Source organism: Microtus oregoni, unplaced genomic scaffold, assembly GCF_018167655.1.
Source record: "Microtus oregoni isolate MIOR12 unplaced genomic scaffold, Mior012 000002F_ref0000024, whole genome shotgun sequence".
NCBI lineage: Eukaryota > Metazoa > Chordata > Mammalia > Rodentia > Cricetidae > Microtus > Microtus oregoni.
In genome coordinates, this window is record NW_024543061.1 from 24,214,052 (window position 1) to 24,236,782 (window position 22,731).

The window sequence follows — 22,731 nt, forward strand, 5'->3', positions numbered from 1 at the left end:
ATGGCCTTCTTAGGTAGTTTTTATTGAGCACGTAGATTTACAAGACAGTTATTGTCTTACATGTTCTTATTTTATTTATTTAAAAAGATTTATTATTCACCAGGTGGTGGCTGCACACGCCTATAATCCCAGCACTTGGAAGGCAGAGTCCAAGTGCTGGGATTAAAGGTGTATGCCGCCACCACCCGGTGGTTTATTCTTCATTATGTGTATGGTGTGTGCCTGTGTGTGGGCATGTGCACATGTGTGCATGGGGAGGTCAAAGGAGTCAGAGTCCCCAGAGCTACCTGATGTGGGTGCTGGGAACCAAACCCAGGTCCTTTGCAAGAGCTGGACAGGCTCTTAACAACTGTGCCACCTCTAATGCTTTTTATCTTTAAAAAGGATTTATTTTATTTAAATGTGTGTGTGTGTGTGTGTGTGCGCGCGTGTGTGCGTGTGTGTGCGCGTGCGCGTGCGCGTGCGCACACGTACATGCATGCATAAGTGTAGGTTCCTGCAGAGGCCAGAAGCATCTCATCTTGAGCTGGAGTTATAGGTGGTTGGGAGTAGCACAGTGTGGGTGCTGGTAACCAAACTCAGGTCCTCATCAAGAAGAGCAAATGCCATTAACCCCTATCCTAAAGAATTTATTATTTTTTGAAGTTTTGTTTTATGTGTATGAGTGCTTTTTCTGCATATATGTCTGCACCGTGTGCCATGCTCTTGGAGGTTAGAAAAGGGCATTAGATCCTCTAGGAATGGAACTGAAGACACCCGTGGGTGCTAGGATGAACGTAGGTTCTCGGAAAGAGCAGCCAGTGGTCCTTATTTCTGAGACATCTCTCCAGCCCCAATTTCTGTCCTATTCACTGAGCCATCTGCTGAGCCCTCAAGTGTGTTCTGTGGACTGCAAGTACTCTGGATGGGTTAGTGTGCTTGCCTGGGCCAGAATGGCCCTGTGCACCTGTGCGGTGGGGAGCGAGGGAAGGAAAGCTACCTGGGACTGCAGGGAAGCAGGGAGGTGAGTTCTAAAGGTTCTGGGAGAAGTGAAGAGACAGAATTTGTTTTGTTTTTGTTTTTTTTTCTCCCCTTGCCCCCACCCCCACCCCATCATTGGGACCTGTCCTGGAACTAGCACTTGTAAAACAGGCTGGCCTCGAACTCACAGAGATCTGCTTGCCTCTGCCTCCCGAGTGCTGGGATTAAAGGCCTGAGCCACCACCGCCCAGCTGAGAATATTTTAATTTAACTTGAAGTTAGCATCTAAAGCGATGGGTTTCGTTGTGGCATTTCACACTTACTCATCACCTTAGAAGACTGTTGTGTGGCTCGTTCTGCTGCTGGGCTAGTGGGCAGAATGACAGAAACTGCAGTTTTGTTGTTGAAGGAAGACACGTCTGTCTGGGGATCCAGACCCACGATACAGCCAGGGACCCAGTGGTCAGACCCCAATCATACTTTGCTTGAGGGTAAGGACCCAGGTCTGTTGATTCCTAGTCATTGACAGATACGTAAATAAATGGGGTCGTATGTGGAGATCTCACTGGAATGAGTATTTCATTAAATTAACAGCATTTTTTCTTTAATTATTAAGGTGATATAACATTGTTAAGAAATTTTGTGAAATACACAACTATAAAAAATAGATTCGCTTAGCTTCTCAGTGGTGACACATACATTTAATCCCAGCACTCAAGAGATGGAGGCAGGCAGAGCTCTGTGAGTTTGAGGCCAGCCTGGTCTACAGAGCGAGTTCCAGGGAGGCTCCAAAGCTACAGAGAAACCCTGTCTAAAAAAAAAAAAAAAAAAAAAATAGCTTGTTGGGTCTGATGTTAGGAGACAAAGCCAAGGATATAAGAGATGGGGACAGAGGTAGGGTGGGCTTGGGCCCAAGGGGACAGTGAGGCTCTTGGCTTTTGAAAACTGTCTTTAATAGTCCATTTGAATGTGATGTCTGGGGGTCAGAGCCTGGCTGACACAACAAGCAGAAGAGAAAGTGAATGTGAGGACCTCTCCCTTGCGGGGTGGGGACCTGGAATCTTTCTCTAGGTGAGCACGCCTCCATTTCTATCCCTTCTTTGCTCTTTATCTGTCCAGTGTGAGATGAAATTCAGACCTTAATCTTATGGATTTGAACTTGAGTCCAGATTTTTTTGGGGGGAGGCTGACAACAGAGAAGCAACAGAAAGTGTGTGTGTTTGTGTAGGGGGTTGTCAACGTGGAGGCTGGAGGCAACTAATCATTTGGGAGTAGCACTTAATGTTTGGGGACCTGCTGAGGCTTCGCATTCTGGAGATGGTGGCAGTGATGGGGGGTGCAGGTGAGAAAGAAGGGTCAGGACTGCCAGAGCACTGTACTCCAGTGCTGAGTATTTGTGGATGGATCCATCCTTGGGTTCTAGCAGGTCCTATCTGGCCCAGGTGAAGCCGGGGAGCACTAGGACCCAGAGGCCAGCATGCTTCCTGACAGTCTAGAGCAGCACTAGCGCAGAGTGAGACTCATCAGCTGGCAAGCGGGGCTCAGTGTCTCCGGGTTCAGGAATCCTTGGGCAGTGAAAGGGACTTATACACCTCGGCCCCATTACTGTCCTTACCCCTATTGAGGGAGGCCCACGGACGGAGGGAGGATCCTGCCTGATGGCTTCTGAGCCGGTCCATGCGGGCCCATCACCCTGACCCCTCCTGCCTAGGTTTTTGCCTTTTCTCTCTGTCTTTGGCTAGCTGGGGGAAGGGGTAGAGTCCGGGTGAGCAACATGGCCCAGAGCAAGAGGCACACGTACAGTCGGGTAAGTGGCCTCAGTCAGTGTGGGATGGCCCTGGGAGGGCTGGTAGAGCAGGCCTGGTGCCTGTGGACATCACTTGTGTGGGGGCTGGGGAGAGAGGCTGGCCCTCAGCTGAGGCACTCACACACTGGGCTTCCAAGGAGCCTTCAGGACTCTGATACTAGCAGGCTGGACAGCCGCTCCCCCCCCCCCCCGCCCCCCCCCCCCTCGAGTTGGGCCCTAACTGGGACCCTCCAGACTTGATCTCTAATTCCAACTGGCCCTGAGCTAGGCGCTTGAGGGTCCAGTCTGTCTCCTACTGGGCTGTGGGTCAGAATGCCTTGCAGTGAGGCTGTGCGGTCTGTCCCTACTCTCCTGTCTGAGATGAGATTGCCATCCACTGATGCAGCCACCTGATTCTGAGAGGCGTGTTGGGAGGTGTGGGAGGGTCTTTCCTGAGTTTGTGTCCAGCCTTGATGTCATTGGCAGTTTCCTTATTGTTGGGCCGATGATCTCCACGTTGTCCCAGGTATGATTTGAGATCCCCACATCCCTTGGAGCTATGTCCTCATCTTCCTGGCTGGGCTTTTTGAGGAAGGGAGTTAGAGAGTGGCAGCCTGGGAAGTGTTTTGACTTCCCTGGCTCTGGCAGGACTCCTTTCTGAAGCCAGCTGTGCTGAGTGTGGGGTATCAGGAAGGACACCCTGCAGTCTTTAGGCCCATGGGGTCACATTTTCTTGCCTTATTTGTTTGCTGCAAGCTTGCTGGTTCATGGAATAATTATTGCTAAAAATGGCTTAGGTGTGATTTTCTTCCAAATCATGGTCTGATCTGGGACCTAATTTCATGTGTTCAGTCATTACGGCTACGTAAGAAGCTGGAACTTCCCAAGGACAGCGTTTTTGTTTGTTTGTTTGCCTGCCCAGTTGAACTGCTGGGCAGGGTCTGAGTACTGTAAGGGGCTAATTTGAGGGACTTTGTTTATTTGGTCTGTGTTTTCCTCTTTGTGATAGCATGAGCGGGGAAGGAGCTCCAGAGCTGGAGGGAGAGTAGACAGCAGGACAAGGACCAGAAAGAGGGAGCTGTGTGGTGAATGGGTTTTGTCAGCCACCCTGGAATGTCACAGTGAACATGTGGATGGAGTGACAGGAATCAGATCAGGAAGGAGTGACGGTGGCTTGAGGGCCTGGATAGGTGCAGCTCTCCGCCTCTGAAGAGAAGTCTAGCTTGATGGAATGCTCTGTGCCTGTGATCCCAGCATTCAGGAAGCTGAGGCAGGAGGATTGCAAGGTCCATACTAGCCTAGGGTAATACTGACATTCTGTCTCAAAGAACAATAACAAGAATTTTTTTTTTAAAAAAAGCATGCACACACACAGTAGAAGAAATGGGTGGAGTGTGGTGGAGAGCTCAGAGAAGGGCATTTGAATCCCAAGGAACACAGAGGACAGTGCAGAGGGCCACTACTGAGCCACCAACTTTCTCAGCTCTGGTTCCTCAGACAGGGTTGTGGGGAACCTGATCTGAATTGAGCTGTTTGCTTGTTCTTACTTCCTCTCCTTGGGGGCAGTACACTCAAGAAGCAGCCATATGGTGACGTTCAAAGATCTACCCATGAATCCTGATTTGTTATTCAATTTAAATTCTTAAGAATTAATTCTAGTAAGTTCTGGAGGATTTTGGAATATCGTTTAAATTTCATTTATTTTTTATTTTTTAAGATTGTCATTATTCATTTTTGTGACTTTTTTCCCTTGAGGTTCATCTCACTTTAGGCCAGGTTGACCTAGAAGAGCTCAACCGTGTAGTTCAGGCTAGCCTCAAGCTCATGATAATCCTGTCTGAGCTTCCCAAGTGCTGGGATTACATGTGTGAGCTATCAAAACACGCTTTTTTTTCTTGAAACAAGGTCTCATTATGTAGCCCAGGCTGACCTTTAACTTATTCATTGTAGTCCAGGTTGACCTCAAACTCATGGCTATCCTCCTGTCTTTGGGGAAATTTTGGACATGTCACTGATGTTTTGCAAAGGGAAATTTGTAGACTTACTCCGCCCTTAGAATGGAGTTTAAGGTGATGACTTGTGGTGCTTTTTCAGTCTGGGATCCTGTCTTCAGCCTCTGACTGTATATGTCTGCAATGTGTGTTTTCCAGACTCCGAGCAGCAGTAGGATGAGTGCGGAGGCAAGTGCCCGGCCCCTGCGGGTAGGCTCCCGTGTGGAGGTCATTGGGAAAGGCCACCGAGGCACTGTGGCCTATGTTGGAGCCACACTCTTTGCCACTGGCAAATGGGTGGGCGTGATCCTGGATGAAGCAAAAGGCAAGAACGACGGCACTGTTCAGGGAAGGAAGTATTTCACGTGCGATGAAGGCCATGGCATCTTTGTACGCCAGTCCCAGGTAACACACCATGCTTGCATGTATGCATGCGTATGTGTGTGTGCGTGTGCATGTGGTATGTATGGTGTGTACATGCACATATATTACTTGTGCCACTAGTGTGTAGGTGCTTCTTTTTCCTGGGTGGGACACAAGGCTGTGGTTGGGAGAAAGGGAAGTTCCGGTACTCCCACTTGCTCGGAAGCTCAGAAGGGATCACAGCGTTCTTGATCTGACTGCGGAGTCTCCTCTTTGGCTTCAGATCCAGGTATTTGAAGATGGAGCAGATACTACTTCCCCAGAGACTCCAGATTCTTCTGCTTCAAAGGTCCTTAAGAGAGGTACTAGCTACACTCTGAAGTTGCATCTTCACATCCCAGTTTTCCGCCCATCCCCTAACATCAGGGCTTCAGCTCTGTGCTCCCTATTTCCTTCCTCCCCATCCCATTGAGGGGGTCTTTCCCCCTTACCCTCAGTATAAATGTACTTTGTTGCTGTTTGCTTTCTACAGAGGGAGCTGATGCAGCTACAAAGACCAGCAAATTGGTGAGTGGTTTGGGGGCTGGGAGGGAGGAAGACCCGGGGCTAGGCAGGTCAAAGCAGTAGATGGGTCTGAACTGAACTTACAAGCGCCTAACTTCACCAAGAAGGACACTTTCTGGGTCCTTAATGAATTGCTACATTAGGGCTAAAGTAAAGGTGGCAGGAAACACTGCTAGGGTCAAGTAGGATTGAGCTGAGGGAGCTGGGAAGGACAGGCTTCACCCCAGTGCTGTAGCCAGCTTCCGACCTTCTGGTGTCCAAAGAAGCCAAGGCCTAAGGGTTTAGGGCAGGGTAAGGTGGAGGGACTCTTGGTCACTAGTGTTGTAAGATGCATACAGAGGGCCTTTCCAGCTCCCTTCACCTCTCCCCTGCAGAGGGCTGGGAGGCTGGCCTCCAGCTTCTCTGAGCTGGGGTGAACACCCTAGAAGCGGGTCCTTGAGGGATCACTTGGAGCTTGCCCAACTCCTCACCCCTTGCCTGTGTTCCCCTCAGTTGGTATTCACACCTGGCGCAGGGTGTCTGCCCAGGCTTTGTTCTCTAACTCTGCCCTTTCCTACTCCTAACGCAGCGGGGACTGAAGCCTAAGAAGGTGGTGTGTTTACTGTTTGTATCTGGGTGGGTGGGTGGATTGTGAGCCCGGGCATCCCACTCTCCTGCATGTCCCCCACCCCCACCACTGCATGCACGTGTGTGTAACCATTGGGGCTGGGATGGCCAGAGGAAATGGCAGTTTGTCTTCCAAAGTGCCTTTGAGGAGAACAAGGACATATGTTCAGGGACCAAGTCAAGACAGCCCTCACTAGAGACAGTTTCCCTACTCTAGACCACTGCCCACCCCTGCCCCCCAGTTAGAGACTGCAGGTGCCTGATGGCGCATCACAGCAGCTAGTTGACGGTGAGTCCTCAATTAGCTAGACTTAGGACTAATGGAGCTGGGGAAAGTACCAGAAATAGAGTGGTTGTGCAGAGAGGAGGTCAGACTCCTGAAGAGCAGTTGGAAGTCAGCACTTTGCCTGCCTGCTTGCCTGCCTTTGAGTCGGTGCTGCCACGAGTGCCTGCTTTACTCTGCCTGGTGGTCTTTTGCTGTCTCCCCGTCTAGTATGTGTTGAGCCCCTCTCCCCCAGGGTCTTGACCGTGCCACCCCCTCCCTTCCACAGGCTTTTCTGTAGGTCTTTTGAGAGGGTCTCACTTCGTAGCTCATGCTAGTCTGAAACTCACTGTGTAGGCCAGACTAGCCTAGAACTTATGGCAGTCTTCTGCCTCGGCCTCCTTAGTGGTGGCATTCCATATGGCCACCGCATGCCCAGCTCCTCTCCAGAGACTTTTACACACTTAAATTGCTGCCATGACCAGTCCTTGCCTTGGGCCTCTACCCTGCATGCCCCTGTCTGAGCCATGTGTACAGTTCTGTGGGCTTCTTGTTGCCAGGCTGTCTCAGGCTTTCCTGATGTTGCATGGAAGCTTCTGGATTGGGTGGGAAGGGGGAAGAGCATCTTTTCAACTCCTGGTGGGCGTTGAAAAGACTTGGGAGTCTTACCTTGGTAGAGGCCACATGCTGGTACTTATTTTTGATTCTCAGTCCTGGCTCCCGGTAGGGATAGAATTCTAAGGCAGATATCGCTATAAAGAATGCTGGACACATTCCAGATGCATGGGGACTTGCTTCATCCCTTGATTTTTTTTGTCTTGTGATTGGATTCAGGTCCCTGAGTAGAGGAAAACATGAAACTGCCGTGTGAGACTGGCCGAGTTTGGCTGCAGGCTCACATGGCCCTGGTAGGGATGTGAGCAATGCCCAGGTTCTGGAGAAATGGAACAGCTCAACCTCGACTGCTTATGCTACAAAATGCAGCTGTGGTGTCCCCTGCTGTCTCCAGTCTTGCACCCAGGGGGTTCAGTCAAAGCAGATCATTTAGTCAGAGTTCTCTCCTGTCATCCCCACAGTATGGGGAGCTAGATCTAGAGCAGAAACCAGTGTATGTGTGTTTATGTGTATGGGTGTTTTGCTTCCATGTTTGTTAGTATCCATGTTTGAACAGTGCCTGTGGATGCCAGAAGAGGGTGACAGATGCCCCCGGGACTGGAGTTATACATGGGTATGAGCCACCAAGTGACTGCTTGGAATTCAAACTGAGTCTTCTGTCAGAGCAGCCAAGGATTTTTAACCTGTGAGCCGTTAGCTCCCCCAAACTAGGGTTTTGAGAGGGAGGCAGGAGAGAACATGGGTGCCTCTAAAAATACTTGCCCTTTCTAGAAAGCTTTAGACACAGGCTTTCATCTCTATGTAGCTTGGAGAAGTGCGGGAAGAGCCCAGCACTGTTGTAAGAGCTGTTGCTGCTGCCAGTGGCATATGCCAGGGCTCCCTAATTACTGTGTGCTCTTCAGAGCTGGAGCTGGGTGCTGGAGGGTGCTCTGACTGTCCTGCTGATAAGAGACTTAAGGGTGTCTCTAGTGTGTGTGTGAGAAGTGGATGCAGTGGGGTTGTGGGGGCCAGAATGTAATGAGGAGAGGTTGATGGACCCGTCAGGCCCTCTGCTCCTGTCCACAAATTCCCTGACTCCTTAATGTGCCATTTCTGCAAGTGGCCCTGGCCCAGCTCTTTGAAGCAAGGACTTGGAGGTGGAGGGGGAAAAGAGGGCGGGGCTAGAACCTTGTGTTTTGATGGAGAGGAAGGGCAGCTTTGCGCAGGACTTAGTCCCATCCGGAGGAGGAGGAGCCACCCGGTTCTGGGTGGTTGCTAGGTGACCTAGGACTGGTAGCTCCACCCCCATGGAGCCGAAGAGGGTGGGTGCATGACGTCAGGCGGAGCTGCTGCTGCTGCTGCTGCGGCCACTGAGGCTGCCATCAGCTTAAGCTGGCGACCTGGGCCAGGCAAGGCTCCGGGAGCCTGCTAGAGCCTACCGGAGCTCGGAATCGTCTGCTGGCTCGCTGCGCACCTGCCAGGGCATCTGTGTCACCGCAGCAGTCTTTTGCAGGCCCGGAAGCTAAGGCTGCATTGTTGGGATTTAATGCACTAATCTCCTGTCTCCGCCGCCTTTCCCTCCCTCCCTTCGTCTGTCTTTCCTCCCTGTGTTTGTCTGCCCTCCTCTGCCCCTCACTCTCTTTCCTCTCCTTGCTTTCTGTGGTTTTCTGCAATGATGAAACAGGCACCGACAGCCCGAAAGGTACTCTTGCTTGCTCTGGTCCTGCTGCCGGGTTGCCAGGGCGATGGAAGCAGGCTGCTGGGGTGGGGGTGGGGGCTGACTTGACTTCATCAGTCTACCTGGTTGGGGGAGGAGGGTAAGGGTGAAAGGGAAGGGGGGTAGGGAGAGGTGTGTGTCACTACTGTGCCCCACCCCTGTATGTTTCTTGATATACCTACTTTGGGCTCTGATTGAGCCTGTTCCAGGCCTTGTACCCAGTGGCCTCACAGGCTTGGGCTTCAGGCCGTCTTTACTGCAGACTCACTCAGGAGGGTTTCCTGGGGTCCAGCCTGAGGCAGCAGGCTAGGTGGATCAGTGCTTGAAGCATGCCTACTTAAGCTTTTGCTTGTTCTTCCATCATCCTGCCTCCCCAGAGTTTGTGCTAGGGAGTTAATCAGGGTAGGATGCGGACCCTAGAAGAGCTTTTGACTCACAGCTGTGGTGAATTAGTCCTGACTAGAGGGTGGGCATTGGTCTTCTTGGACTCAGTGTCTGCTGAAAACAGCTCAAGTCGAATCCTTGCTAGAGCCCCAAGGCACAGCCAGCAGACCTCTGGGAGTTGGAGCTAATTGCCCCTTGCCACTTCGAAGTAACCCAAAGGCCTCCTGGGTTGCTTTGGAACAGTGGATCCTGTGTGCTCTGCCCACCCCCACTGCTTTCCTCCAGCGGGAGGGTTACTTTGCTGAGCTGTGGGCTTTTACTGGTGCAGTATTCGTAGTCCTGACACCTGAGCCCTCTGCCTTAGGGATGGAGCCTGCTGCAAGACCCGGACACACACACACACACACACACACACACACACACACACACACACGATAGCCTTGTTCTGTCTTAGGGATATGGAGGGTTCTGAGTTCCCATTTCTGAGTGTGTGGTACTCTGTCATGGGCCAGGTCGTATAGGGTGTTCTTTCTAGAGTCTAGCACTTGATGGAAGAGGCAGACTTGGTAAAGTCCTTGGGAGTGGTGTCTGGGTGGGGCCCCTAGGCTGGAGTGGGAGAACCTTCACAGAAGGACAGTCTCTGGAGACCTTCTTGCCAGCTGCTGCCTTTGCTTTCGTGTGGCTCAGCCTAGGGAAGGGCTTCTAGGATCTATATGGTATCCGAAGGGGTGAGGCCTACAAGGGTTGGGTAAAAACGAGGGTAGGAACAGGGCAGCTGGAGTGTGAGTTCCTGGAGTAGGTATGGTGATTCCCTGAGGGATGCAGTGGGATGGGATTGATGGGGCTAGCCCCGTCTGTTGCTGTTTCTGCTCTCATTGCTACCTCTGTCCTCCTGCCATGACCCTTTCTTTCCTGACTCCTTCTCTTCTGGCTCCTGTTGCCTGTCCAGACCACAACTCGACGGCCCAAGGTGAGAACAAGCAGGTCTCTGTAAGCCACTGCCAAGTGCACACACGTTTGAGGCATGTGCATGTATGTGGTCATGCATGCTAGCAAGTAAACGTTGGTTACCGTGTACAAAGGATTCCCTTGAGGGAGAAGAGTGGCTTGAGGCTGGTAACTGGGCCCTCCTGGGAAAATGATTTCTCATCCTTTTTTTTTTAAAGATTTATTTTTATTTTATGTGTATGAATGTTGCCTGCATGTATGTGTACCATATGTGTGCCCTCAGAGGCCAAGATAGGGTGTCAGATCTTTTGGGAGTTGCCACGTGAGTGCTGGGAGTCAAACCTGGGTCCTCTGGAAAAGCAGCCAGAACTCTTAACTGCTGAGACATCTCTCCAGCCCTGGCAACCTCTGATCCTTAAGAGGCCATCTTAGCCAGTAGGTTTAGTAGGGAAGAGCAGTAAGCAGGGCTGTGGCTAATCAAGACAGGCTTTGACCAGCTTTGACGGGTGAGATTAAAAGAAATGAGGATCTTGGCAGTGCACAGTATCTGGGTGAGGGTGACTATCTGAAGGTCTTGGGGAGAGTATTTGTGGGTGCTCTGTGGTTTCCACATGTCTGCTCACCAGGAGAACTTTGGGGTTCAGCATTACCAGGGGCAGCACTGTCTACCCTTGGGTTTGTGGCTTCCTGGAAGCTCTGCAACTCCCCACTCTAACCTTACGGAGGGCCTAGATTCTGTTACTTGACTATAACTTTGTACTTGGGGAGGAAGTAGAGGGGTATACTCTACCTACTGTGTTCCCAGGGTGGACTCTCTACAGCTCCTGACTCAGCCCAAAGCCTATAAGATCCCTTGATATAGACCAAAGGAGTGCTATTCAGCTTGTTTCTCAGGACTGAGGGGCAAGCCTGATACCACGTTTTTGTTCCAGCCCTCTGTGAGAACATGACAATTGAGAACAATCTCTAATCTGTTCTTTGCTTCTGGGAATGACATTGAAGCACTCTTCTCTGCTGGGGGAGCTGGACATGGACCCAGCACAAGGACGGGAATGGGAGTATTTAGAAGTTGCTAGAATAATCACATGTAGGTCACAGAAGGGAGTTCTGGGGAGTAAGATCCTGTTCTGAAGGTTGTAGCAGAGCAAGGAGAGTGTGGACACTGTGCCAAGGGAGGAACCTTGTAATCTTATGTCTCTCCTCCTCCCCTCCTTTTCTCCACTGTCCTTCGTCCTGCTGCTCTTGGACTCTGTCATTGTCCCTCCCCTCCACATCTTTGGTCTCCTTGTGCTTTCATATGCGCTCTGTCTTCCCTCCTCTGCTCCTTCCCCTGCTCCGTCTCTTCTTCCGCATTACCATATTCTATTCTCTCTGTGGCCTGCCCTTGTCCTCTTAATAGCCTACTCGCCCAGCCAGTACTGGGGTGACGGGGGCCAGCAGCTCCCTGGGCCCCTCTGGATCAGCATCAGCCGGTGAACTAAGCAGCAGTGAGCCCAGCACCCCAGCTCAGACTCCGCTGGCAGCGCCCATCATCCCCACACCGGCCCTCACCTCTCCCGGAGCAGCACCTCCACTTCCATCTCCCTCGAAGGTAAGGATAGAATTAAGGCACCCACGGGCCTGTGACCCCTGGCTAGGTGCTGGGCTGGAGTCGGAAAGCACTAGTAGGGACATGGCATGTGGATGGTCAGCTCTTGGCTGGGCTGTTCTTCCTTCCTGCGCTTTTATACCTTCTCCATATGTCGTGTGCCATGTTTTCCTCTTGATGTCTGTATGCCACTTTCTCTTGGTTCTCAGTCCACAGAGATATTTTTATACATTTTTGTCTTTGCTCCAGCTCAGTTTTGTTAAGGTGGGGTGGGGGCTGTGCAGAAACCATGGGATCTCTTCTTGGCAGGAGGAGGAAGGGCTGAGGGCCCAGGTGCGGGACCTGGAAGAGAAACTGGAGACCCTGCGTCTGAAACGATCGGAAGACAAGGCAAAGCTGAAAGAGCTGGAGAAGCACAAGATCCAGCTGGAGCAGGTGCAGGAATGGAAGAGCAAAATGCAGGAGCAGCAGGCAGACCTGCAGCGGCGCCTCAAAGAAGCACGGAAGGTGGGCCTTGGGATGAAGCTGGTCTGGGGCGGTGAGGTGAACCAGAATCCAGGCTGGAATATAGTGTGCCTCGGGAGAACGGGCAGCATGGGACTCATCTGCTCTTCTCCACCTACCTCCAACCTCCAGGAAGCCAAGGAGGCACTGGAGGCAAAGGAGCGTTACATGGAGGAGATGGCAGACACAGCCGATGCCATTGAGATGGCCACTCTGGACAAGGAGATGGCCGAAGAGCGGGCTGAGTCTCTGCAGCAGGAGGTGGAGGCTCTGAAGGAGCGTGTGGATGAGCTCACCACAGACTTGGAGATCCTCAAAGCTGAAATTGAAGAGAAAGGTAAGGGTCTGTGAACAGGGGGGCCAGCTGGTGGAGTAGGACCAGCCGAACACACTGTTGCTCTCACAGGCTCAGACGGGGCTGCGTCAAGCTACCAGCTCAAGCAGCTAGAGGAGCAGAATGCCCGCCTGAAAGACGCCCTGGTGAGGTAGGCCTTCCTCCATCCCTGTCCTGCCTCAGTGTCTGAGTACTCATTACCTTGTGTCTGACACACGCTTTCTGCCATCTCTGTCTTCTCTTTGACTCCTTCCCTTCCTCTTTCCGCATCTCCACAGGATGCGAGATCTCTCTTCCTCAGAGAAGCAGGAGCATGTGAAACTCCAAAAGCTCATGGAAAAGAAGAACCAGGAGCTGGAGGTTGTGAGGCAGCAGCGTGAGCGTCTCCAGGAGGAGTTGAACCAGGCAGAGAGCACCATCGATGAGCTCAAGGAGCAGGTCTGAGTGCACCGCCCCCACCCGGACCCTGGACTGACGCTTCTGCTCCCCTCTTCCCTCTCGGCCCTTACAGCGGCACTCCTCCCTGTCCCTTCTCTTCAACACAGGTGGACGCCGCTCTGGGTGCCGAGGAGATGGTGGAGATGCTGACTGACCGGAACCTGAATCTAGAAGAGAAAGTGCGGGAACTGCGGGAGACTGTGGGGGATTTGGTAAGAGAAAAGCAGGTCCTTGATTCCTATTCCTGTTGGAGAGTATTTGGAAGGGATCTTCTGAGAGAGAGACTGACATTAGACCCTTAACCTTTGAGCATCCTGACCCTGTCTGTGCCCTCCCCAACTCTGTGGCATCCAGGAAGCAATGAACGAGATGAACGACGAGCTGCAGGAGAACGCACGGGAGACAGAGCTGGAGCTGCGGGAGCAGCTGGACATGGCAGGCGCCCGAGTACGGGAGGCCCAGAAGCGTGTGGAAGCCGCCCAGGAGACAGTTGCAGACTATCAGCAAACTATCAAGAAGTACCGCCAGTTGACTGCACACCTACAGGTGCCTGCCTAGCCCCTGCTCTCAGCTCACGGTCACGCTAGGGCTCCAGGACCCACTGTGCTTCACTGTCTGCTCGCAGGATGTCAATCGGGAGCTGACGAACCAGCAGGAGGCGTCTGTGGAGAGACAACAGCAGCCACCTCCAGAGACTTTTGATTTCAAAATCAAGTTTGCTGAGACCAAGGCTCATGCCAAGGTCAGAACGCGGGCCCTGAAGTCAGGGGTGTTAAAGAGCCCAACCTGGGGGTAGCTAGGGGCTGACATGGTATGGGGTTATGGACTCGGGGTGTTTTATGTGCTAGTTGTGGAAGAATTCTGGCCTGGGCTTATCCTAGAAACAAAGGGCCTAGTGAAGCAAGCATGGTGGTTCTGCAGCTTCCCATCCAGGCTGAGAGCCCTCCTCCTCCCTGTCCACCTTACAGGCAATTGAGATGGAATTGAGACAGATGGAGGTGGCCCAGGCCAACCGGCACATGTCCCTGCTGACGGCCTTCATGCCTGACAGCTTCCTTCGGCCAGGAGGAGACCATGACTGTGTCCTGGTGCTGCTACTTATGCCCCGTCTCATTTGCAAGGTATGACCAGTCAGTCACACGTGCGGTGGAACCTGTTAACACTTGCTGTGAGCCAGGCATCGAGGGTGTGAGAGGAAGGCAGCAGGCACCATCTGTCCTCAGAGCTTACAAGGTAGTGGGGTATGCTCGGGTAGCAAGGTCTCAGTGAGTACAGAGCCAGCTGCCACATTCCCCAACTGTGGATCAGAAATACCTGGAAAAGAACCTTGTATAATTGTTTTCTCATGGTTTCCTAAACAATCCGGTATAGCTTGTGTTAGGTAGCATCAGTAACTCAGAGGAACTTTAACATATACCAGAGTGTGCACGTGGTTTACATGCAGATCCTGTGCATTTGACATGAGGTACACAGACATCATGTGCTAGTATATACAGGAGGGGTCTGAAACCAGTCCCCTCCAGATAGGAGAAACTGTTCAGAAGAAAGAAGTAGCCTTCTTGTGAGGGAGTTTCAGGTGAAGGTTGTTTTTTTTTTTTTTTTTAAATATTTATTTATTTATTTATTATGTATACAATATTCTGTCTGAATGTATGTCTGCAGGCCAGAAGAGGGCACCAGACCCCTTACAGATGGTTGTGAGCCACCATGTGGTTGCTGGGAATTGAACTCAGGACCTTTGGAAGAGCAGGCAATGCTCTTAACCACTGAGCCATCTCTCCAGCCCAGGTGAAGGTTGTTGAAGGAATAACATTTAAGCTAGACCAGAGGTAGCCAGGAGTTAGCTAGGGGTTAAATGGCAGGGTAATAGTCCAGCCAGATTGCAAGAGCAGCAGTTTTAAGTCACCTGGTTCTACTGCCCTCCATTCTCCTGGGCACTCACAAGCTCCTGGCATCGTGACCCTGCTCATCTCAGTCCCTTGCAGTCTAGAGTTGTTTCTGCTGCTCTTCCTGTGTATTCGTACCCTCCACATGGTTGTTTAGCTGTGTCATGGGTTGCTGGGTCTGTGTCCTTTGTCCTCTACTCCCAGCCCAGTACCCTGATCTTCTTCCTATAGGCAGAGCTCATCCGGAAGCAGGCCCAGGAGAAGTTTGACCTCAGTGAGAACTGTTCAGAGCGGCCTGGGCTTCGCGGAGCTGCTGGGGAGCAGCTGAGCTTTGCTGCTGGGCTGGTATACTCACTGAGTCTGCTGCAGGCCACACTGCACCGCTACGAGCATGCCCTCTCCCAGTGCAGTGTGGACGTGTATAAGAAGGTGGGCAGCCTCTACCCCGAGATGAGCGCCCACGAGCGCTCCCTGGATTTCCTCATCGAGCTGCTGCACAAGGACCAGCTGGACGAAACTGTCAACGTGGAGCCCCTCACGAAGGCCATCAAGTATTACCAGGTCTGGGGCCAGAACTCAGGCTTGGGGAAGTGTCAGGGCAGGAGGGGACGTCTACCTAAGGGGAGTTATTGCCAGGGTATACAGGGTTTTATGTCTGTGGTTGGCTGCTTGAGACCCAGTTTGCTCTGGTTTTGTTTTAGTTGTTGTTTGGGGTAGGTTTGTTGTTGGAGGAGGTAGGACTAGTTTTTTGTTTAGTTCTTTTTGAGACTGGGTCTCATGTAACCCAGGCTGGCCTTAAAACTTGCTACATAGCCAAAGATAACTTTGAACTCCTGATCCTCCTGCCTCCATCCCAAATCCCGGGATAATAGATCTGTGCCATCATGCCTGGATTTAAAAAACAAACAAACGACTGTTGTGTGTAGTATATGTGCATGCATGTGTATCCCATGCCATGGTGTACATGTAGAGGTCATAGGACAGCATGAGGGAGTTACTGCTTTCCTTCCCCATACGGGTCTTGCGGATTGAACGCTGGTTGCGCGCCTCAATAGTGTCTTTACTATTGAGCTATTTCACTCATGTTTTTATATAAGACAGCCTTTCACTGTAACTCAGGTTGCCTTGAACTCCAATGCTTTTGTCTTGGCCTCTCCAGTGCTAGGATTATGGCCCTACACCACCAATCCCAGTTCTCCTTTGCTCTGATGTGAATTTGTCTTGTGATGTAGCTTCCTGGAGGTGGGGAAAGTTTGTTCCTCTGAAGACCACAGTATCCAGGGTTCAAACTCTAGTTTGGGACGAGGACGGTCCCTTAGCCCTTGCCCTTCCATAGGCTAAAGTCTCTCTCTCTGTCATCCTCCTCAGCATCTGTACAGCATCCACCTTGCTGAGCAGCCGGAGGATTCCACCATGCAGCTGGCTGACCACATCAAGGTGATATGTAGATCAGTGATTAAGATTGCTGTAGGGATGGGGGAGGAAATCAGTCACGAGGTCAGCGAAGGTCCAGGACCCATGTGTACAGTCATCAGAAGGTGGGGTCTCCTCAGAGACAGTGATGGGGCAGAGGAGCTCACATTAGAGGCTAAGACCACATGTTTCTTTCTGCACAGTTCACCCAGAGTGCCCTGGACTGTATGAGTGTGGAGGTGGTGCGGCTGCGTGCCTTCCTGCAGGTGAGGTACATCTGGATTTGACGATTCTTTCCCTCCCCCACTTCTCCTAGTGCCAGTGCTGACTTGGCTCCGCCTGTTTCCTTTTCGTGTGTAGGGTGGGCAGGAGGCAACAGATATTGCCCTTCTTCTCCGAGACCTGGAAACATCCTGCAGTGACATCCGCCAGTTCTGCAAGAAGATCCGAAGGCGAATGCCAGGGACAGATGCTCCGGGGATCCCAGCAGCACTGGCCTTTGGATCACAGGTTTAGGACTGAGATTGTGAGGGAAGGAAGCTGAGCAGAAACGGGGGTGGGGGGATGGGGGGTGGGGGGTAGGGTCGGGACTATCACATAGAGATCTAGACTGGGAAGCTAGGAGCTGTCGTGCTGTACTGGGTGGGCTCCTGACTCCAGCCTGTCACACAGGTGTCCGACACACTCCTCGACTGCAGGAAGCACTTGACGTGGGTGGTGGCTGTTCTGCAGGAGGTGGCGGCTGCAGCTGCCCAGCTTATTGCCCCCCTGGCAGAGAATGAGGGGCTGCCTGTGGCTGCACTGGAGGAGCTGGCTTTCAAAGCAAGCGAGCAGGTTGGCCTGGAACCCCGGGCTGTGGCGCTTGAGGAGGCAGTGGCTACTGCGAGCCTTTTACACGTGCCCCTGGCTCTTGCAGATCTACGGGAGCCCCTCCAGCAGCCCCTACGAGTGCCTGCGCCAGTCCTGCACCATCCTTATCAGCACAATGAACAAGCTGGCCACAGCCATGCAGGAGGGCGAGTACGACGCAGAGCGGCCCCCCAGCAAGGTGGGTGGAGGTTTCTGGGGACCCAGGGGCCTGCAGAAGTGCGGCTTGCAGAGTTGCCCTGGTTGTGGAGGGTTAGGAGTCTAGGAGGAGGAGCATCCTGCCTAGAAGTCAGGATGATTTGCCTGTGATTGGATGTCTTTAAAAGGAAGATGGCTCAGAGGTTAAGAGCACTGACTGCTTTTCCATAGGTCCTGAGTTCAATTCCCAGCAACCACATTCTGGCTCACAGCCATCTGTAATGAGATTTGGTGCCCTCTTCTGGCCAGCAAGAATACAGACAGACAGAACACTGTATACTTAATAAATAAATCTTAAAAAAAAAAAAAAAAAAAAGGAAGACACTAGATGTCCCTTCCCCTGCCTCCACCCTCTGACCCACTCCATCCTCCTTCCCCAGCCTCCACCCTCTGACCCACTCCATCCTCCTTCCCCAGCCTCCACCCTCTGACCCACTCCATCCTCTTTCCTCTGCCTCCATCTCTGATCCACTCTGTCTTTTAGCCTCCTCCAGTTGAACTTCGGGCTGCAGCCCTGCGTGCGGAGATCACAGATGCTGAAGGTCTGGGTTTGAAGCTTGAAGATAGAGAGACAGTTATCAAGGAGTTAAAGAAGTCTCTCAAGATTAAGGTGCGGAGGACTGGAGAGATGGATCTATGGTTAAGAGCACTGGCTGCTCTTCAAGGGACCCTGATTTGATTCCCAGCACCCATATGGTGACTCTCAACCATCTTGAACTCTAGTCCTAGGAGATCCAATGCCCTCTTCTGGTCTCTGAGGGCACCAGGTACACACATGGCACACAGACGTACACACATGTAGTCAAAACACCATACACATAACATAGTTGATTAAATAGTTAAGGTGGGAGGTGTGGCAGGCCTGGGCAGCAGCAGGTGCTGGCAGTGGGGATCAAGGTGGTGTGGGAGTTGAGGAAAGAAATGGAGCCTGCAGCTTGGGGTCATTGGGGAGGGAACCCCACATCCCATGGCCTAACCCAGTCCTGGGGCTTTGGGGAGGATGTTGGGGAGCTAGAAGTGTTACTTTGTGCAGGGAGAGGAGCTGAGCGAGGCCAACGTGCGGCTGAGCCTCCTGGAGAAGAAGCTGGACAGCGCTGCCAAGGATGCAGATGAGCGCATTGAGAAAGTCCAGACTCGGCTGGAGGAGACTCAGACCCTGCTGCGAAAGAAGGAGAAGTCAGCACCATCCCTGGGCCCCGAGTCCTCCACCCATCCCATCCCTGGGCCCCGAGTCCTCCACCCATCCCATCCCTGGGCCCCGAGTCCTCCACCCATCCCATCCCTGGGCCCCGAGTCCTCCACCCATCCCATCCCTGGGCCCTGAGTCCTCCACCCATCCCTCCTACCTGCCACTTTCTGTCACTAGAGACTTCTTCCTTGTAGTGTGACTTCCTAGCGCACACCACTGCGTCGCTGGGGTTGCATCTAAGGGCCTGCTGTCAGGGTGGAAAGTCATGTGGGGCTGTGAGGAACATGCCTGAACCCAGGTTCTCTATCACAGAGACTTTGAGGAGACAATGGATGCACTCCAGGCTGACATCGACCAGTTGGAGGCAGAGAAGGCAGAGCTAAAGCAGCGGCTGAACAGCCAGTCCAAGCGCACAATTGAAGGGCTTCGGGGTCCCCCTCCCTCAGGCATTGCTACCCTGGTCTCTGGCATTGCTGGTGGTGAGTACAGTGTACAGGTGGCATTGGCCTAGGGAGACTGACTGTCCTCTCTTCTGGCCTCAGTTTGACTTCAGGTGCCTATACCCTAGGTGTTCAGCCAAGAACACACTTGTTTTCTCTTGCCATGAAGATAGGTTTGGAGACCCACTGAGTAAAGTAGCATGTTACCAAGACTGCCAGTGAAGTCAGAGTAACGACCAAGTTAGACTCTAGAAACTCCCCGCTGGACCTGCCACACTGCTGAAATGTCTAGCCTTGCCTGATGTCAGGGTCTCGTGGTCCCTCAGCAGGTCTGCGCCATTTCCTCATGGGTTTTGCCCTCCTTCACATGTCTGCTCTCACCAGTGGCAGAGCAGGGTCTTAGAGAGGAGGCTTTGGTGGTGACGAAGAGGCTCTTCTGCATGTTGTGTCCAGAGTTCCTCTGTTGCGTCCTGCGCCCCCACATTGTCTAATCCCCTCTCTCTCTTTCTGCTTCCCCGCGGGCTCCTGCACACAGAAGAACAACAGCGAGGTAGACTCTGCCCCGGCTGGGGTTTACCAAGGCCTTGGGCACTGGGACGGGGGACAGCACGAGGCTTCTCCCATGTGCCTTCAGAAGTGGAGGTGTGAGGGAAGAGCCAGTTTTCAACCTCTGCAGCCAGGACTGATGACATTCTGTGACATTGACAGGGGCCACTCCTGGGCAGGCTCCAGGCGCCTTGCCAGGTCCGGGGCTGGTGAAGGACTCACCGCTGCTGCTCCAGCAGATCTCCGCCATGAGGCTGCACATCTCGCAGCTCCAGCATGAGAACAGCATCCTCAAAGTAAGGACCGTGGGGGGTGTGCCAGCCCGTGATGGGTGTGCCGGCCCGTGATGAGCACTGAAGGCCGCCTGCACCTCTTACACGACTTCTGTTCCCTCCCACATCCTGATAGGGAGCCCAGATGAAGGCATCCTTGGCCGCTCTGCCCCCTTTGCACGTAGCAAAGCTTTCCCTCCCGCCCCACGAGGGCCCTGGTGGTGAGCTGGTGGCTGGGACACTGTATCGCAAGACCAGCCAGCTACTGGAGACACTAAACCAGCTGAGCACGCACACGCATGTGATAGATATCACACGGACCAGCCCAGGTGTGTGCTCCCCACTGAGAAGATGGCTGCGGCCTCGAGTCAGTTTCCCCATGCCTTACTCTTGTTCTCTCGCTTTCTCTTCCCTGTCCTCTGTCTCTCCTTCACTCTTCTCTCCTACTGGGGGATTGAACTAAAGGCCTCAAGCTTGCTACTAATGCTCTGTGGGCCCAGCTTTTTACTTGTTAAGTTTTTGTTTGTTTTGGTTTCTGAGACAGGATTTCTCTGTGTAGCCCTGGCTGCCCTGGAACTCACTTTGTAGACCAGGCTGGCCTCGAACTCAGATCCAGCTGATGCCTCCCTGAGTGCAGGGATTAGAGAGAGGCATGTGCCCGGCACTTTTTAATTTTTTTATGTTTATTTTTGAGACAAGGTCTTAGTAAGTTGCCCAGGCAGGCCTTGAACTACCTATCCTCCTGTCTAGTCTCCCAGCGGCTGGGTTCTAGGCTTTCCCACCAGACCCAGTTCACGTTCTCTCTAAAGTGCCTGTGCTACGTGGGTTCAATACTGATGCTCCTGGCCATGTAGTTCAGCTGCTCGGAGGGACCTTTGTGTTCTCAGCATCCTTCCCTCTTCACAGCTGCCAAGAGCCCGTCAGCTCAGCTTATGGAGCAAGTGGCTCAGCTCAAGTCCCTGAGTGACACCATTGAGAAGCTCAAGGTCAGTCACATCCTGCCTTTCCTACACTGGACTTGATTGGCTCACCCCTTGGCAGTGCCAGGCACTTCTGGAGTCTCTCTGCACCTGCCCCATGCTTTGAGGCACACTGGGGAGAGGGTGGGAGGGAAGGGAGGCTTCTCAACAAAGCGCCTGGTAGGATCCTCTTTAGGCTGCTGAGCCAGTGGTTCTTCAGGATGTGTGGCCACAGCTTCTGTCAGCTGAAGCCATTGGCGGGCAGAGCATTTGCCAGTGGTTTCTGACACTGTACCATTATGGCTGTAACAGAAGCCGAGCTTGGCCATCCAGGGTGACTTTGCATAAAGCGTGAAGGGCGCTGGGTGGGGACGGGGTTAGAGACGGGAACAAGTGTGGTGATAGGAAGCCAAGTCCTCTGGAACTAGTGTCTCTGTGAAGCTGGGCAGGTCTTGAACTACCAACGGGGTCCCCTCTCTCCCCCTCCCTAGGATGAAGTCCTCAAGGAGACAGTAACTCAGCGTCCTGGAGCTACCGTTCCCACTGACTTTGCCACCTTCCCTTCGTCAGCCTTCCTCAGGGTAAGGGGGAGTACGCGGTGGGGTATGATGGACCGTGCCAGGTGCTCCTGTGGCTTCTGCTCTTCTTCCTGGGCCTCCAAGAGGCCTTTATCTGGCAGGGCCACGTCTTGCTTGCTCAGATCCCCGAAGTGCTTCCGGCATTTATAGATTGGACTGTCCCAGCACATAAATAACGCCTGCCCTGGCTTTTACACCAGGAGGGACTCAGTTGCCTTGTTAGACCCACCTGTTCTAGTTTGAAAGATGTTCCCAGTGTCCAGGGACTGCCACAGTGCCAGTACCCAAGGGACCTTCAGTGGCCATAGTCAAGGCAGCCCTTGACCTGACGTCCTCTTTCTCTTCCCAACACAAGGCCAAGGAAGAACAGCAAGACGACACGGTCTTTATGGGCAAGGTGACCTTCTCGTGTGCGGCAGGCCTAGGACAGCGACACCGTCTGGTGCTGACCCAGGAGCAGCTGCACCAGCTCCACAGTCGCCTGATCTCCTAAGCACTCCTTCCCTGCTGTCCCCTTTGGCCCACGGACCCCCCTGGCACCACTGTTCAGTGCGCAGCTGCCTCAGCCACTCCTTGGTTGAACCCGTGGGCTAAAGCTCTTGCCTGGGTCAGCTTCCCCAGGTCTGGTTAGGGTCCTGCAGCTTCCGTAACCTGGGTTTGCCTATCCGCCCCTGACCTCTTCCTTAATTCGCTGTTCCGCTGCTCCCTCTTTCCCGAGGGGCCTCAGGGCATTGGAGGGGGTCTGACACCCCTCCACTAAAGATTGAGTGAGGTCTCCCTGACTGAGGACTTCACCCCCCAATTAAAGCAACTTTTACTTCACTGCTTTCTGTGTGGTTCTGAGTGGGACTTGGGCCAACTGGTTCAGAACGGGTGGAGGAGGAATGCTGAAGAAACTGGATGGGCCAAGGCTGACAGCCCCCCTGGAGATGAGTGAAGGACTGTGCTCTCAATACACGTGCAGTAAGCTGCTCTGAGAATGGGACAGCGCTTAGCAGAAGGGGGAACCCTGTAGCTCGTCCAGCTCTGTGCCTCCCCACAACTTGAATGTTTTCAGTCCACTTCAATGCAGGTCACAAAGCTTGTGCCAAAACTCGCTCCAAATCAGTGTCATGGGAGTAGGGGTTGTGAATTTTTTGGATTTCTGGTCTTGCTCTAGACCTGTTGAAGTACTTCCGGGAGGGAGACTTAGAGCCTGTTAGCGTTCTAGAACTTCAGCTCTTAGTCAGGGTTTCACTGACCAGCTTTCCATGGTGTTCTCATACTGCCCGTGTGGGGAAAGATGTTCTCAAGGAGCCTGGTCAAGGTGGGTGAGGGGCCTCGCTGGAGGGGAAGTGGCCGATG

The 22,731-nt window shown here is 52.8% G+C and overlaps 1 protein-coding gene across 8 annotated transcripts in view; it reads left to right on the forward strand.

Moving 5' to 3' along the window:
• The window catches only part of Dctn1 (dynactin subunit 1), a 33,075-nt gene extending 10,866 nt beyond the window's left edge, over nt 1-22,209 (forward strand). Inside the window, exons 1-31 of one of the 8 annotated variants that reach the window (XM_041637143.1) lie at nt 2,483-2,767; nt 4,897-5,142; nt 5,384-5,462; nt 5,633-5,667; nt 6,233-6,253; nt 8,811-8,828; nt 10,177-10,197; nt 11,575-11,766; nt 12,073-12,270; nt 12,400-12,604; nt 12,674-12,752; nt 12,880-13,039; nt 13,147-13,251; nt 13,394-13,585; nt 13,665-13,781; nt 14,008-14,160; nt 15,157-15,486; nt 16,294-16,362; nt 16,542-16,604; nt 16,699-16,848; nt 17,011-17,172; nt 17,255-17,386; nt 17,888-18,013; nt 18,437-18,579; nt 18,905-19,071; nt 19,568-19,582; nt 19,741-19,874; nt 19,987-20,179; nt 20,757-20,836; nt 21,301-21,390; nt 21,743-22,209. In XM_041637143.1, the coding sequence (XP_041493077.1) occupies nt 2,735-2,767; nt 4,897-5,142; nt 5,384-5,462; nt 5,633-5,667; nt 6,233-6,253; nt 8,811-8,828; nt 10,177-10,197; nt 11,575-11,766; nt 12,073-12,270; nt 12,400-12,604; nt 12,674-12,752; nt 12,880-13,039; nt 13,147-13,251; nt 13,394-13,585; nt 13,665-13,781; nt 14,008-14,160; nt 15,157-15,486; nt 16,294-16,362; nt 16,542-16,604; nt 16,699-16,848; nt 17,011-17,172; nt 17,255-17,386; nt 17,888-18,013; nt 18,437-18,579; nt 18,905-19,071; nt 19,568-19,582; nt 19,741-19,874; nt 19,987-20,179; nt 20,757-20,836; nt 21,301-21,390; nt 21,743-21,880 (3,846 nt within the window). In that variant the 5' untranslated portion in view covers nt 2,483-2,734 and the 3' untranslated portion in view covers nt 21,881-22,209. Of the gene's footprint in view, nt 1-2,482; nt 2,768-4,896; nt 5,143-5,383; nt 5,463-5,632; nt 5,668-6,232; nt 6,254-8,460; nt 8,829-10,176; nt 10,198-11,574; nt 11,767-12,072; nt 12,271-12,399; nt 12,605-12,673; nt 12,753-12,879; nt 13,040-13,146; nt 13,252-13,393; nt 13,586-13,664; nt 13,782-14,007; nt 14,161-15,156; nt 15,487-16,293; nt 16,363-16,541; nt 16,605-16,698; nt 16,849-17,010; nt 17,173-17,254; nt 17,387-17,887; nt 18,014-18,436; nt 18,580-18,904; nt 19,072-19,567; nt 19,583-19,740; nt 19,875-19,986; nt 20,180-20,756; nt 20,837-21,300; nt 21,391-21,742 lie in introns of those variants that run through there. The other 7 variants (XM_041637166.1, XM_041637151.1, XM_041637152.1 and 4 more) reach the window with 7 other exon arrangements.
• Nucleotides 22,210-22,731: the final 522 nt, after the last annotated feature.